General features: G+C 39.1%; 2 protein-coding genes across 2 annotated transcripts in view; one reads left to right on the top strand and one right to left on the bottom strand.

Moving 5' to 3' along the window:
• Nucleotides 1–243: 243 nt before the first annotated feature.
• On the bottom strand, nucleotides 244–4,820 carry LOC101162252 (clusterin-like protein 1). The gene is made up of 9 exons (XM_004081306.5): nucleotides 4,599–4,820; nucleotides 3,057–3,159; nucleotides 2,809–2,957; nucleotides 2,374–2,544; nucleotides 1,861–2,299; nucleotides 1,644–1,769; nucleotides 1,026–1,240; nucleotides 659–839; nucleotides 244–478 (listed from the first exon to the last, which is right to left on the bottom strand). Exons 2-9 carry the CDS (start codon nucleotides 3,145–3,147, stop codon nucleotides 468–470), a joined length of 1,383 nt encoding a protein of 460 aa, XP_004081354.2. The 5' UTR covers nucleotides 3,148–3,159; nucleotides 4,599–4,820; the 3' UTR covers nucleotides 244–467.
• A 5,566-nt stretch (nucleotides 4,821–10,386) lies between these two features.
• Nucleotides 10,387–15,194, top strand: part of LOC101157577 (collectin-12) — a 40,442-nt gene continuing 35,634 nt past the window's right edge. The window contains exons 1-2 of the mRNA XM_004081128.5: nucleotides 10,387–10,914; nucleotides 11,692–11,742. Coding sequence (XP_004081176.1) covers nucleotides 10,908–10,914; nucleotides 11,692–11,742 — 58 coding nt within the window. The 5' untranslated portion in view covers nucleotides 10,387–10,907. The remainder of the gene's footprint in view (nucleotides 10,915–11,691; nucleotides 11,743–15,194) is intronic.

Below are 15,194 nucleotides of genomic sequence, written 5' to 3'. Positions count from 1 at the left end.
CTGAGCCTGCTTTTAAGTGGTAGGTGTGTGGCCTCCCAACAAGCTCACTACTGATTGGAGAAAGTGGTTGTCATATAAATGTAGACTCACACTACCTTGGACCACTGCTTACTGGTGACGTCTAGCTCCAACACAACTATGTCCATATTTAGAAACAATGGTGACTATATTTTGTTGGTGCCAGAGGTAAACTTTAGAAATTTTCTTTTCTATTTCAAAAGCTGATAAAAAAAAGCAAATCAATTCTGGTATAAGCATTTTTATTGCATCATTTATTGCATAAAAAGTTCCTACTCTAAAGATAGACATTTACAGGAAATGACCATGAAGAACACAAATTGTATGTGGGATTGAGAGGTCTACTCTGAACAGTTTTAGGGTTTATAAAGACAAGCTTATAATGGTGAAAAAACATCAGACTGCATTTTCTTTATCCTCCGATGAAACTGCATGAAGGGACAGTTTCATTATTTCAATCCTGCAGAGAAAACATAATGTTAGTCTATGCTTTGCAGTTTAGTAACTTTCAATGGACAACGTTCTGTCCAAGACATATGTTTATAGAAGAATATTTGGATGATTTGTTTAAAATATGTGCAACTATGCATGAATTTAAAGCTATTTTAATGGAAAATTTTATATTACGTGACTTTGATACCTCTTATCTGCTGTTTCTGGAGTTTCAGAGCTTCCTGGGCAACATACTGGATGAAGGCGGGGTCATCCACCTGTAGCTCAGCTGTAACCAGCACCTTAACTGGTGCTGAGCCCAGAATGGACACGGCCACACTGCTGTCTGTTGCATGATTGCTGTTCTTCACCTTCTGCTCTTGACTCAACTGAAAACAAGGAGTTCAAATTTTGTTGAAAAGGAAATCTGCAAGTTTTAACTTAATAGTGTTAATCTATTTAAATAATGTTGAAATCAAAACAATATCTGGACTTTTATGGATTCTTCTGGGAACTGACATTTTAAGGCTGAATTCATACATAAAAAAATCATCTAAAACATAATTGAAACGTACTGTGATTACAGTGAAGGTGCTACTCGGGTCCACTGTGGTGTTCAACAGCTGAGTGACCCAAGCATATTTGTCCTGCATGCTGGTGAGCCACCGCTGAGTGTCTGCTGTGTGTCTCTGGACCAGCAGCAGCCTGTCGTTGTACTGCAGCCTGGAGGCATTCAACAGGGTTTGCATCTCCTCCATTTCAGCGTGCAGCTGCTGGACATGCGGACACTCTGAGAAGAAAACAGTAGTCCATCCAACACAGATGTGAGAGCTGAAAATCTGCACAAGCATCACCTGAGATGCCAATTTAGACATTTCTACAGCATTCTACTCACGTAAAATATATATATTTTTTAAAGATAACACAAGTTCTGGACACTGGGATAATCAGTTACCTAAAAGTTCTGTGACAAAAGAATCAACAGATTCATTTCTTTAGGAACTTTGATTTGTTATTAAATTTATTCCTTTACTGCCGGAAAAATGAATAATGAAAAAAGAAAGATTTTCTCACCAAATTTGCCAAAATACAAACAAAAACTACATGAAGTACCAACATTTGGGAGAGGGGATGATACATTAAATGCATTAATTATGGTATATTTGCCATGTGCACATGTCTTGGTGCTTTACCTCTTATTAAATTATCTTTGCATGCCTCACACAAGTCTTGGAGCTTCCAGCACTCGGACGCTTGTCTGCGGAGCCGCCTGCACAGAGATCCACTAGGCTGTTCAAAAGCAGAAAGCGAGCCTGCATCTTTTTACATTGACATAAAATATTGTTACTCAAATGTCCGCACACGTCAGTGACCACATTTCCTTAGAGTGGAGCTTCATGGATCAGATACCTCTGCTTGGAGGATCCGAAAACCCATCAGGTCCTTGGATATCTCCCATCATATCAGACATAGAGGAGCTGAATTCTTCCAGAACCTCCTTCCCAAAGTCATATGCTGACACAAGGAGGTGATCCAAACTAAAAGTTTTAAAGAACCCACTGGTTGATCCATCCTGTGCAGCTGAAGGTGAGCTTATTTGAAGCTCTGAGCTGAGGTCTGCCAGAAAGGAATGACCAAACACCTCCTGCATCTTCTTCACGACTGTGACACTGTGGTTGTACAGGATGCTGATGTTGGAGAGCAGTTGGGAGAACGATGCTTCAGCCTGGAGAACCTCCAGATTGGTTTTGTCCTCCGTGATCTGGTTTTCAGCTGCAGTTGCCTTGTCCTGGTTCTGATCATAAACAGCTTCTGCCTGGGTCACCATCTTCCTAAAAAACTCATCGACCTGTAAGAAGAGAGATTCATAAATTCATGCTCTTGCTCCACACAAGAGTCACACTCTTGCAGTTGAAGTAACACCTTAAATGAGAAGGAGGCAAAGCCACGGCGACAGGTAGAAGCGTAGAAGGCTTTACACGTATCTTCAAGACAAGGTTTGCACTCCTCCAGCGAAGATTTGGTGGACTCACGACACTGCTGCTCAGCCTCTTCAAGTTTGTGCTCCATCTCTTTTGCCAGTTGTGTCACCCCCTTTTGAAACCCCCAAACCAGAGACATTTTTTTTATTAATAATCCAGACACATGTGGCGCTCAGTTCATTTATCCCAGCTGCTGTAAAAAATAAACAAGCTGCTTTGAGGTTTCTGTGGCTTTACTTTAAAATGTAGTGGGTCTCAGAAAAACTAAAGCTGACATGAATCTGCAAAAAGGCAAACTTTGTAAAAGGGTTTTTCATCAGAAACCATGTCTTCATTGTGTGCAGGCTGTCCTCAAATGTAAAAAAAACAAACAAACCATCTTTTTGTTGCTGCCATGTTTCAGGGCCTCCATCAGGCGTTTGTGCTTCTCCTCCTTCTTTTCCATCATAACCTTCACCTGCTTCACTCCAAGGAAAGTCTGCTTTATCTCCTCCTCCAAATACTGTTCCCCGGCTGTAGACAGCTCTGCAAGAATCAGCAAATCACACTGTGTTCAGCATCTCCCGCCATCTTTCCAGGATTTGTTTTTTCTTCTTTTTATGTGTGCGGTTGTTGTGGCCTTACTTTTCAGCACGTCTTCACTCGGTGATGGAGAGGCAGCCACGTACAACACGACCACAGCCATGCACAGAACGGGAGCTGAAAGCTTCTGCATCGTGTGTAAGCTCTGGAAACAAAATGGAAAATAACTTTTGGTCTATGATTTTTAAAAGGATTTTAAGAGAGTGAAGGAGAATTCCTTCACAAGGGGGTGCCATTTCTTCAATTTAGAGCCTTGTGTGAAGTCTTGACCCACCTGAACTGAGAATGTTGACAAAAAGTTATTTAGCACAGCCATATTTTTGCCAAGTAAACAAGTATTTCTGCTAGATAAATGTAACAGGATGACATCTGTCTTTTTGTTGTATTTACACAAAATGTTATATGTCCTTATTAGGTTATTTCACCTCAATGAGGGACTCGCAACACCCTCCTTGAGTTCTTCTTTGTGGGTTTCCTCTTGTCCCTCTCCCCTTCTTGTTTCATTGTCCGATGGTAGAGGTGGGTGTCTCGTAGCACAAACTGTATGAATAGTCGTTTTACATCAGTTTTGCCCAATATTTTTTTATTATCCGAGTTTTATTGTGGAAGAAAAGGGAAATATTTCCACATGCTTGTGGCTAAAAACAAGAAAATTATCAAGATTTTAATGTTTTATATTAATGCAAAGATCCACTCATCTCTGTCTCCATCTGTTGTTCTCATGCAGGGAGGCTGACACTGTCTTATCTTGTATCGTTTCTATTCAAAAAATTGCCAGGAATGAGTTATGCTGTTGTTTTTGTGTCATTGTCCGATGGGAGAGGCGGGCGTCTTGTAACACAAACTGTAAGAATAGTTGCTTTATTCAGTTTTTCCCAATATTCTGTTATTAGTTGAGTTATATTTTGGAAGAAATGAGGGAATAAATTAAAAACAAAAAAACTACCAAGATGTTATTGTTTTATTTCAATGTAAATATTATCTCATCTATTTCTCCATCTGTTGTCCTCATTCACGGCAGCTAACACTGTCTCCTTTTTGTACTTTTGTTTTATTTTTCTCAATTGCTAGGTGTGTGTTTTCTTCTTGTCTGTTAAAATGGCTGGCGCTGTTATATCTTGAGTTTCTTTTCGAAGAAATCACCAGATGCGCAATAAATGGAGGGGCTCTCTATGGGGTGTTGGTGTGTCACAACACTTTTTATTTTCTTTAAACAAACAAGTGAAGTGGCTACATAAATGCGTGTATTTTTGCAGTAATAAGGTGGATGTGTTGAAACTGCATGAAAAAAATTCCAAAAGGGGAAAAATTGCATTCCTGAAATTATTTCATGAATCTTTGGATGATAAAAACATTCTGCTATGTTACATTTGTAGAAGTTTGAAACCACTCTTATGGTTTTCTGAATCTCTTTTACATTAAAGTGAAACAAAACAAATAAGCATTTTATCAGCAATAATTCACTTATCTGTGACAAAACATTATTTTCACCAAGTGATACTTATTTATTTTTTTCAAAAGTTGCAAAGTTTTCTCAAAGCAGAACCAAAAAAAAAAAAAAAAAAGCACAGCAAAGGAATTTACCTCAAGGACCTTGTAGACGGACTCCAGCAGGTTTTGCAGTTGCAGAGATGTGAGCAAGACGCTCCTGTGGGATTGTTCTATTTTTATGGATCGACTCAGCCGTCCAGATCCTATTACTGTATTTGCATTATGAGTTATTGAGCATCATATCTGCAGCTTAGTGCACAGTTAGCACACTACGCTTGTTTGCAAGTCTATCTCACACACTTAGCTGTCTCCTACAGACTCCAGAGCCTTCCTCAGGTAAAACTTTATGGTCTAATCTCCACCAGACAGACGGTAATCCTCGGCCCCCTGCAGGGCCCAGCATGCAGGGTCTCGGTCAAAGGCTAAGCTCTGCTTTGCAGGCCACAACTGGAGCAGGAGTGTGCGTGCGTGTGTGCACTGTTAAATGGGGAAAGATGAAACCTCATTCTCAGTTGTGGGAGTTTTTGTGTAGTCATCTGAAAACACTTTTGTTTTTTGTCTTTTTTTTATGAGCATGTAAAGCTTCAGGTTAAGATGTTTGACTTTGTGGGTTTTCTCTGTGGGTCAACGCCAGCAGGTCATCCCTGGGACTCTGCTGACATCTGCAGTGTCAGGTTGGCAGATGATCCTTTAAGTCTCGTGAGTTGTGAGGTGGAGCTTTCAAGGATCAAACTTGTTTTTCAAGCACATCTCACACAGGTGCTGAAATGGAGTCTGGTCAGGTGGACTCAGAGGAGCACAACTAAACCTTAACCAGAAAAAACGGAGGTCATTATACTAGGTCCTAAAAACCTGAGGGATGCTCTGTCTGATCAGATAGCCTCCCTGGATGGTGTAAGTATTGCCTCCAATTCCACAGTTAGGGGTTTTATTTGATCAGGAGTTGTCATTTAAGGCTCATATATCACAGGCGTGTAAAACTGCATTTTTTTCACCTGCGCAATATAGCTGAGATCAGTAATATATTATCTAAAAGTGATGCTGAAAAACTCATCCATGCATTTGTCACGTCTAGGCTGGATTACTGTAATTCTTTGTTAACAGCGTGCCCTAAAAGTGTTTCATAAGAAGTCTCCAGCTTGTTCAGAGCGCAGCAGCTTGTTTGTTAACAGGAGCTAGCAGAAGAGATCACATCGCTCCAGGGTTAGCTTCACTTCACTGGCACCCAGTTGATTCTAGAATCAAGTTCATAATCCTCCTTTTAACCTATAAGGTCTTACATGGTATGACCCCATCCTATATCAAAGACCTCATAGTGCCTTGCCAACCAAAAAAAACACGTCACTCACAAAATGATGGACTTCTTGTGGTTCCCAGAATTTCTTAATGCACAGTTGGAGGTAGAGCCTTTTGTCATTAAGCCCCTGTTTTATGGAATAAGCTCCCGGCTCATGGAAGAGAGGCCAACACAGTTTTTACATGCAAAGTTAGGCTTAAAACATTTCTCTTTGGACAGGCTTATTGCCAGACTAGCTTGTAATCAGAGAATATTTAACCTATTGCTCCCCCTACCTTATCTACTGTAATGAAGTTTGGTGGAATAATTAGAAATTTTCATTATATCCATCATACATATTTGTCCACAGAGGAATTACTATTACCATGTTTAAAATTAAATTTAATAACAATAAGAATTAGTTCTTAGTAGGCTGCTAGAAGTTAGAAGCTGGGGAAAGTATGGTGCACTGGGGCTCTGTCCTCCATTCTCGTTTACTTCTCCTGTCCTCTAATCTTGATCATTTATTTATTATTTAGGTTTCCATACTTCTGTTTGGTGCAGTGGGATTCATGCATTGTCCCTCTTTTCCAATATGCTCTATGGGAGCAGAAGTGATTCCAAATTCCAGTTGGCTCGCCTGTTCTCCTGTACTTTGCCGTGGACCTCGCCTCTGGCTCGTCTCGCGGCCCCAACCGTCCCCCAGTTCCATCTGGATGAACATGCACTTGTAGAGTTAGATAAGCCAATTATTCTCTAAGAGTTCTAGTCCATTGCCTGTCCGTCCTGAGGGAGGATCCCTCCTTCATGTGGACACCCCGGAGGTTTATTTGTTTTTCCCCGGAATCCGTTTCATTTCAGGAGTTTTTCTTACCGTGAAGGAGGGTCTAAGGGCAGGGATGTCCAGTTTACTTTAGTCTTTTTAGTTAGTTTAGCCATTACCATTGGATTATGACTGATTTCATGTTCTTAAACAATGACTGGTGTGAAACTCATTAATACAACTAATCTTGTAATATTGGGCTAAAGAAAATTGCATTGAATTGAACCTCTTCGCTGTGCTCCAAAAATGCATTACTGAATAGATTTTGGACTCTGCCCCGACAATAAACATCTCTGATGCTAGAAATCATCTGACAAATATCCCATAGAAATTACAGTCAACATCACGAAAAGGGTTGGTCCCTTTTACTGCTTCAAACTAGACATTGGACCTGTCCGATTCTGTGCGTTCCCCTCCCTGTGTGAGTATTAAATACATTTCTTAGCATGAAAAGATTAAAATCCTCTGAAAATGTTTTTTTCAAAGAGATTATATCATAAATTGTGGAATTTTAGTTAAATTTATCAAAAAATGCCAGAACCATAGTGTTGACATCAAAGTGGCTCAGTCTAAAAATGTTCTTTAAGGCCGTATCACACAGCTACTATGTGCACATTTTCCTTGTATTAAATTTTGGTGTGTTGTGTTACATGCGGGATTTACCTTATTGTTTCGTGCGTTTGTCATTTGTCCACATGCGCCGTCAAAAATTGTGGTCTGTTGAGAATTACGCAGTTTATGCGTATTTTATGTAGTTTAAACGCAATTGTTACGTGATTTCTGCAAGATGTGTACGAATTTTTGTGTCCATGTACGGCTAACAGACTTCTCGTGCATTTACCACCAATATATAACTTTTATATCGCATATCCGGCGCACATAAAGACAAAATTATGTAACTGATGCACACATTTTGGGCCAGATTTGGCTTTTACGTTGACCAATGTGTTCTTAGCGTGGTTTATTAGTACTTCTGTGGTTTTACCCTGGTTCCTTCATGATACATCTGTGAAAATCTAACACAGAAACCACTTTTCTTACTTTTTCCAAATATTACCAATTTTTCTCTGTGCAATGTGCACAAAATATACGTATGTGGTTGTGTGACACGGCATTCAAAAACAGCAGAAAAAAACACTTCCAATAATCTTATTTGAAAAGATGTCTAATGAAGTATTTGTATTTGGCCATCAGTAACCTTTTCTCTGAGGATATCTATATTAAAAGACCATAAATCAGCAATTTCTGAGTTCTTTGTGAGGTTTTAGCATACTGCTGAGGTCCTTGACCCAGCAGATACGGTCCCAACCCCTGAATGAGAACCAGCAGCAGCTTGGCTGTAACATATCCAGCTCTGGATATGTTTTTTTTATCAGATCCGCATCGTTTCTAATCTTAAACCAGCCTGCTGCTTAAATAACAGCACTTCTGAAGCTTTTAGAAAAGCAAGTAGTCCTCTTTAAACATTTCATGATGATCTGAAACCTGATATGCAATGTTCTGCTTCAAATTTGCGCTCCGTCTGGCTTTCTTTAAAACCTCTCAGGATTTCAGCAGTCAGCTTATTATCCGAGCTCGCGCATCTGAGCGCAAAATTCATCGTGCAGCCCGCTGAAAAGGCACAAGAGTGGTCCTGTCAAACTTCTTTGATGCTCCTCGTTAGTCTGGGAGGATGCAGCTGGAGCTCTATCTTTGATCGACCATCTGCATCTGCAGGCCAGAGATTTTAGACACAGGAAGTGCTGGAATCACAGCACCTGCAATTGTTAAAGGGAAATGCCCCATGATAAACCCAACAGCTGAACTTTGATGAACCATGGTCAAAAAAAGTGTCCACTGGGATGGATCTGTTGGAAATAAGTTAACATATTATTACTAAAATTGAAAAGCATGTAGGGATTCGTTCTTGGATTGTATATAATAAAGGCCGAGGCCTAGTTTTCCTCCTTTACGAACTAAAATGTATACAAAAATGTCGCCACTTTAGTGATTTGCCTGATCCACAATCCCAAGGCTTTTGAAATGATCTATAATGGGTACCAGATTTTTACCCCAGGACACATTGCCTGTCAACCCCCAGTAATTTAATTTCCTCTGTGGTAAGACTAACTGCAGAACAGCGCCAATTGTGCATGGTCTGTCCTCTGTTTCTACAAGCGGAGAAGCTGTAGAAGACGACAAGATCCTCAGTTGGACCATCTGTCTGTTTCGGGACAGACAGAACACAATAAACCAGACGGAGTGGTAAATTAGCTGTTAAAGAAGTAGACAACACAGGAAACGATATCTAAGTACAACAGACTGCAGAGAACCACCAGGTCTGCAGGAGGTTCCAACCTTCTATCCATCCAAGACCTGTACTGGTCCAGGGTAGACATCCTCACACCTGCAACAAAACCTGTTTAGACTCCTTCCTTCTATACGATAAAAACACCTGCCACAAAAATAGCGAGTAAAACCACACACACACGAGATTTTTCAAGTGGTTTAAATGTTGTATATATCTTTATTTTTTCACATATTTATGCTTTGTTTTTGTATGCTTTGTCCTTGAGAGCACAACTTCTTACCAAATTCATTCAATTATCAATCAAAAAGAAACTCTTAAGTTGGATAAGATGTGCAAAACAATAAAGTTTTAACAAGTGAACAAATGCAAGGCAACTTTTTGAGTAAGTTAATGAACGTTTGAGAGAAAACTATTGGGCGCCAAATGTAAAAATTCCCTTCATAAATATTTTACCACATTTAGACACTTCTTTCTGTATGTGCAGCATTTATGTCACATTCTGTCAGTATTTATCCAAAATAAAAGCCTTATCTGTGACACAATGGTATGTACTTTACTTTAGATACTATAGACTTTAAATACTATATTGAAATATAGTATTTAGAGTTAACCTTTTTACATTTAGAATATAGATTTGTATTTAACATTTACATTTAGATAAAACATATCATGTTTACCTTAAACATTTTTGATGCTTACATTTAGATTTAGATATGATGTTATATGTAGGATTTAGATACAGGTTCAGATTTAACATTTATATTTAATATTTGTTGTTAATATTTAGCATTTAATGGCACATACCTTCAAGTCAGAAATAATGCTTATATTTTTGTAAATACTGTTGAACAATTTTAATGAAGGGAATTTTAACATTTCCCCCCCATAGCCACCAACCCAGTCTCATTCTAAAATGTGTTGTAGCCACACACTGAACTAGTTCAAATGTTTTGTTTGTCTTTATTATATTTTTTACTATCTTTTTCTAGCTATTTATGCTTTGTCTTTGTATGCTTTGTCATTGCATGAGAGCATTGCGGAGTCCAATTCCTTGCATGTGCACTCATACTTGACCAATGAAGCTGATTCTGAGTCTGATTAGTCAAAATAAGTTTTCTTTTATGTTTTTAAATAAATATTTTACTTTTCATGTGATGGTTTACATTAAGTAAATAACACTTAGGAAACATTAATTATGAATCAGAAAGAAACTTTAATTGGATATCATCAAAAAATGGGCAAAATAAAAACGTTTTAACAAGTTGACAAATACAAGGCAACTTCTTGAGAAAGTTAATTAACATATGAAAGAATAATGCAATTTGCAAAAGGTTTACAAAATGAATATATTTGAAAACAGCCAGAAAAACAATTAAATTCTTTGCCCATCTCTTATGCTTATGTATTACATTTCAAAGGTAAACCCATGGTACTTTTAGCTCGGTGCGCCCCCCTGTGGTTGCTTTTCGTTGATGCATTAGATGTTTGACTCACCTTGTTCTTTTCTTTTAGGGAACATTAGACCCGCCCACCTTGTTACAAACTCCTAGAATTGGAATACGAAAAAAAAAACCTTGAAGTTCTGCCTGTGAGAGGTCTTTATTCTGAGTCCATCATTTCGAGGTTAAATTCCCTCATTGCTTTAGAGCTTTAACTTTTAATACATCCCATATTATATCTAACCAGGGTTGTTTTAGAGCCAAAGCTGGAAAACTTTTGTCTTTTTTTTCTAATTTCTATTTAACCCAAGTCGCTTCTCTGCAGGACAAAACTCCAGGATCATCGCAGCGGCAGTCCTGCTAAATTCAAGCAGTGATCCGCAGCAAAGATGATGGGATTTTAATTTGAGAAGAACCACTCGAAATTTTTGAATTTTCTCCCCCCAAATCCTCAATCTTTTTTTAACTTTGCAAACGTAGAACAGGTTAACTATTTCGTACTGGATGCTGCGATGCGCAGAAAGTGACGGGGATCCTCATCGCTTCTACAGATTTCAACGAGTTCGAAAACGCCATGAAAGGTAGGACTCCTGACTGCAGATGTGGGAAAAGTGCATGTCTTTATTCAAATATCTGACATTCCGATCTTTGGCTCTGCGCGCTCCGCTCGCGCGCGGATCTGCGGGCAGAGACACATCTGGATGACATTACGCGCAGAAGTTGTGAACGGCTCGGGAGTTTTTCCTCACACCGGTTGCATCCCATTGCAAGGAATCAAAGTCTTCATCCCGTTTCTTTTAAACCAATTCTGCCTCCTGACAGAATGAATTCAGCCTTAGACTTTCAAGAAAAGATGCACCCAAGCATGGCAGATGGAGGCCTTGTTGCACCACCTGCTGCTCATGATCTCCCACTTCAAAAATCAGCCAAATTAAGATGAACGTGCAGCACAGATTAGAGTTGGAGAGAAGTGATATAAGAAGATGACTCTAATACAAACCTCTTCTGACCCCTTCCATGTCCCCCAATTCTCCTCCACCTCCCCTTGGCTCCATCTGTCTACTATTACTGACATTCTCTGGGCTCTGTCCTCACTTTACTCCAGTATAATTAAGGTTTACTGTCAACAACCCGGAGAAACCACTGCATGCTGCTTCTCCTCGGACCTCCTGTATCTATAAATCTCTGCTTTTCAGTGCACAGGTGCTATTATTTGACATGATAAATCTTTGACATCATGCATCTGCTCGCTATTGTTGCTTTCTTTATGAACTCCTTCCAGCTGTTTTAAACACTGTGTACCCCCTGCTGGGCCTTATGAGGGACTCATGCCATGTGTTTCTGATTATGTCATACAGACGACTTTGCAGACGAGGAGGAAGTACAATCTTTTGGATACAAGAGATTCGGTGAGTAGGACAGGAGCTCCTTGTATTTTCTAGAAAGTAGAACTGATTGAAACCAGAAGCTCTGATCATTAAAAAAAAAAAAAAGTGGTACAAAGAAAAAGCCTGAATCTTTATTTAATTTCCAGTAGTTTCAATTGCAGCAATACATGAATAAAAACAAGACAAGGAAGACAAGAAATAATAGATCATACTTTTAATCGGGATACACAGAAATGAAGATTTGTGGCTGATGCTTTGCCGAATAGGGCATAGTTACTGAATAGTTATCAAAAATGGATGTTACGTTTTGAAAATGGCCTCAAATATTGCATAAATAGGTAAGTATGCATTTTGGACATTGTGTTCAAAGAAAGGCCCTGCCCCTTTGGCTACACCCTATTTCTATAATTCTATGGGCATTTGGAGCTGTAGTGGTGTCCAAAAGTGTTTTTTAAGGAGGAGTTGTAGAGACTTGGGGCTGGGTATCCCTACGCTTGTAGGATGATCTGCGTGTTTCTTCAAGCACAGACGTTTACATTTAAATTTAAGTTGTTTTAGTATAACTTTTATAAGTTGTAGAACTGCGCGAACGTAGATGACGGGCAACTATTCATCACGTCATCAAATGTCTGAATTTGAAGACACTATTTTCCCCCCCTTGGATGGCTAAATGTAGGGGTCCAGAGAAGCCATAGGGGTAGGGAATGATTTCGGATTTGGCCTAAATATTTAATCAAAACAGCAATTCGAAAATTAGATGGGCTAATAAAACACACAACAGAAAACATGTACACAGGTACATAACAGCACCCAGGGCCGGGACAAATTTGTCAAATCAGTCATTTTGTTGCAAGATAAAAGGACAGAAACCATGACATCTGAGATGCAACGCATTCATGCATCTCAGGCAAGCACACATCAGAAAAATACCGTCGACTTGGTATCAACAAACAGGGTTCAATGCATTCCACAAGCCTGTGAAAGCCAAAGTCTTCCACAATTTAAAAGCCTCGTTTCTAGTAGCGGTACAGTCCATTCCGTTGCAGTCCGGTATTTTGAGCATTTCCATTATATAATTCACACATCAAGCTGCGCCGAATTGTACTGTTTTTGGGCCCCCATTGATTGTAGGCCCATAGAATAACTGAACGGACCAGGTAGGGCAGAGCTACTGTTGTAACCCGTTGAATAAATACAGAGTACCAAAAGCCGAGCGGAAAAAAATGAGCTCCTGGATGACCTCCATTGTTGCTGTTGTTGTTCGCGTCACCCCGCATGTGTCGTCAAGGTTCGACTTTCAGTGGAAATGCTTACCTGCATTGCCTCGACCATTCTAAATTGGACAGGACTGGGCTGTACCACTCAGTGAAAACAAGACTTATTTGTAAATCCGTTAAATCCGTTCCCTTTGGCACTAAGATTTGTACACTTTTTCCTTCTTTTTTTTTTCAAACACCACAGACAAAGAGCTGCTAGCTTTCCTTTTAGCTGCAGTTGTCTCTCTCCTTGTGCTGTTCCTGGGGTTTAATGACATACTAATGCAGCTGTGCTAAAAGCTGTAGCAGACGTACCCCCTCTTGATAATTTAGTTACACGTTCAATGCAAATTGCAGTTTTTTTGTTGTTCTCTGTGACTTTAAAATACCTCTACACTGCTAACATTTTGAAGAAAGCGCAAGATCATTGATGCACTTTGAATAACAAAATAACCAAATTCGTGTCATTGCCTCACAAGTCACTATTTGGCCTTAGTTAAGGCTAAATGGGACTTTTTTTTGCAATATTCAGCTAAACATTTTCGGTGGCCGAATATTCGGCGAATCACTTTTTTTTTGTTAATATTTTCCATTCGTCTGGTAGAATCACCTTCATGAAAGCGTGTTGTTGCTTTTTGGTTGGTTTCCTTGCAAGGATCCTCAACCATCCCATAATGGATTTAACATAACTGTGGCTCTGGGAAGTTGAAGTCCCCACAGGCTTGCAGAGCTCAAACTCAAAAGTTTAAGAACTTCTCCCCCCTCCTCACATTTTAGACTTGCTTGAAAGCCGTTTTTAATGTTTTTGATCCACTTTTATCGTCCGAGATGTCATTTTGATTTTGCGTTTCTAAAGCAAGCATCTGATGGACAGTTTGCTTATTCACCAAAATACTGTACTGACAAAGAGATTTGAGTTTATAAAGAGGAAATGAGATCTAAACAGACACAAAATAATGAGAAAAAAACTATAGAAGCACAAAAATGTACCAGTTATTTATAAATTCAGCTGCAGATCTACATCAAAATCGCCTGATAAAAGGACCAGAGGTTGAAAGTGACAGAGGTAATTGAAGGTGAGTTTCAGGTGATGCCACATCCACTCTTACAACCACATCTCCAACGCTGTTAAACATGACAGGAAGAGAACAATGAGGAAAGAGACAAAGGAAAAGAATAAAACTCACTTTTAAAAGAATTGGAATTATAAGAACAAAAAAACTGACCACAGTAGAATGGCATTTTTTTCATATGGACTCACCGGTGCATTGGCCAATTACATTGGTTGTTTACAATGATGCCACAATTGACGTCGACTCACCATTAGTATAGTTTTATTCAAAATGAACGTGAAGGTTTCAAAAAAGTTTTCAGCTTTGAATTTTAACTGTTATGATTTTCATGTTAAGCATCTTTCGTCGTTGGAAATTAAATGGGAAAAGCCTCAGAGATGCAAAACTTAGTACTTCTCAAACTTTTTTCCAGAAAAATCCTTTTAAAGACTCACTCTGAGGATCAAAGACATCTACGAAGCAAATTAAGCTTAAAATTGAATTGGAATATTTCTTTACTCAAATCGTTGTGGATCAGGAGCAGACGAAAAATGTCGTTGGGAAAAGATCTTATTTGTGACGTAGAAAATATGCTGGGCGGGCCACAAGTTCCCTGCTCCGCTCCATCCTCGTACAAGCTTTTGAGAGCTTACAGAGCAAGTGGGAGGGAAAGACGGGGTTGCTCCGTGCCAACAGTCCCGCCCACAACTCAGAGGTAAATTTCTAATAACCTCCTGCTGCTCTATGTCTTAGAAAACAACACAGATTTTTTGATCTTGGTTAAAAAACCGCTAAGAATTGTTTTAGAATAGATTAAAAGATTATCGAAATGGGTTTTTAATAACTGTTTGAAAAATTGACAGCTATCATCCATTATCAAGAAGTGATATTTGTTTTACAGTACTTTAATCCTTTCATCTGAGATTTTTATTTCCTTTCCTTTTTTTAAAAGATATTGTTTTGATGCCTTTGATTTTTGTGACAGGACATACTTGCCTTCCAATGCATTCATTTGTGGTTTTGAAAAAGATCAAAGGAACATATTTGACTCATAAGGATCCTCTGGCTTAGAGTTAATAATGTGGGAGGCGGAGTCTTGGTTTTGAGAGTCTTTCTGCTGTTTGGTTTAAACTCATTTGGTTGAGGGTTGTGCACAGAGACGTAA

Source organism: Oryzias latipes, chromosome 20 (genome assembly GCF_053564925.1).
Source record: "Oryzias latipes strain Hd-rR chromosome 20, Olatipes_Hd-rR_3.1".
Taxonomy (NCBI): Eukaryota; Metazoa; Chordata; class Actinopteri; order Beloniformes; family Adrianichthyidae; genus Oryzias; species Oryzias latipes.
The sequence above is the reverse complement of the archived record's forward strand: the minus strand, read 5'-3'. Positions and strand labels throughout refer to the sequence as shown.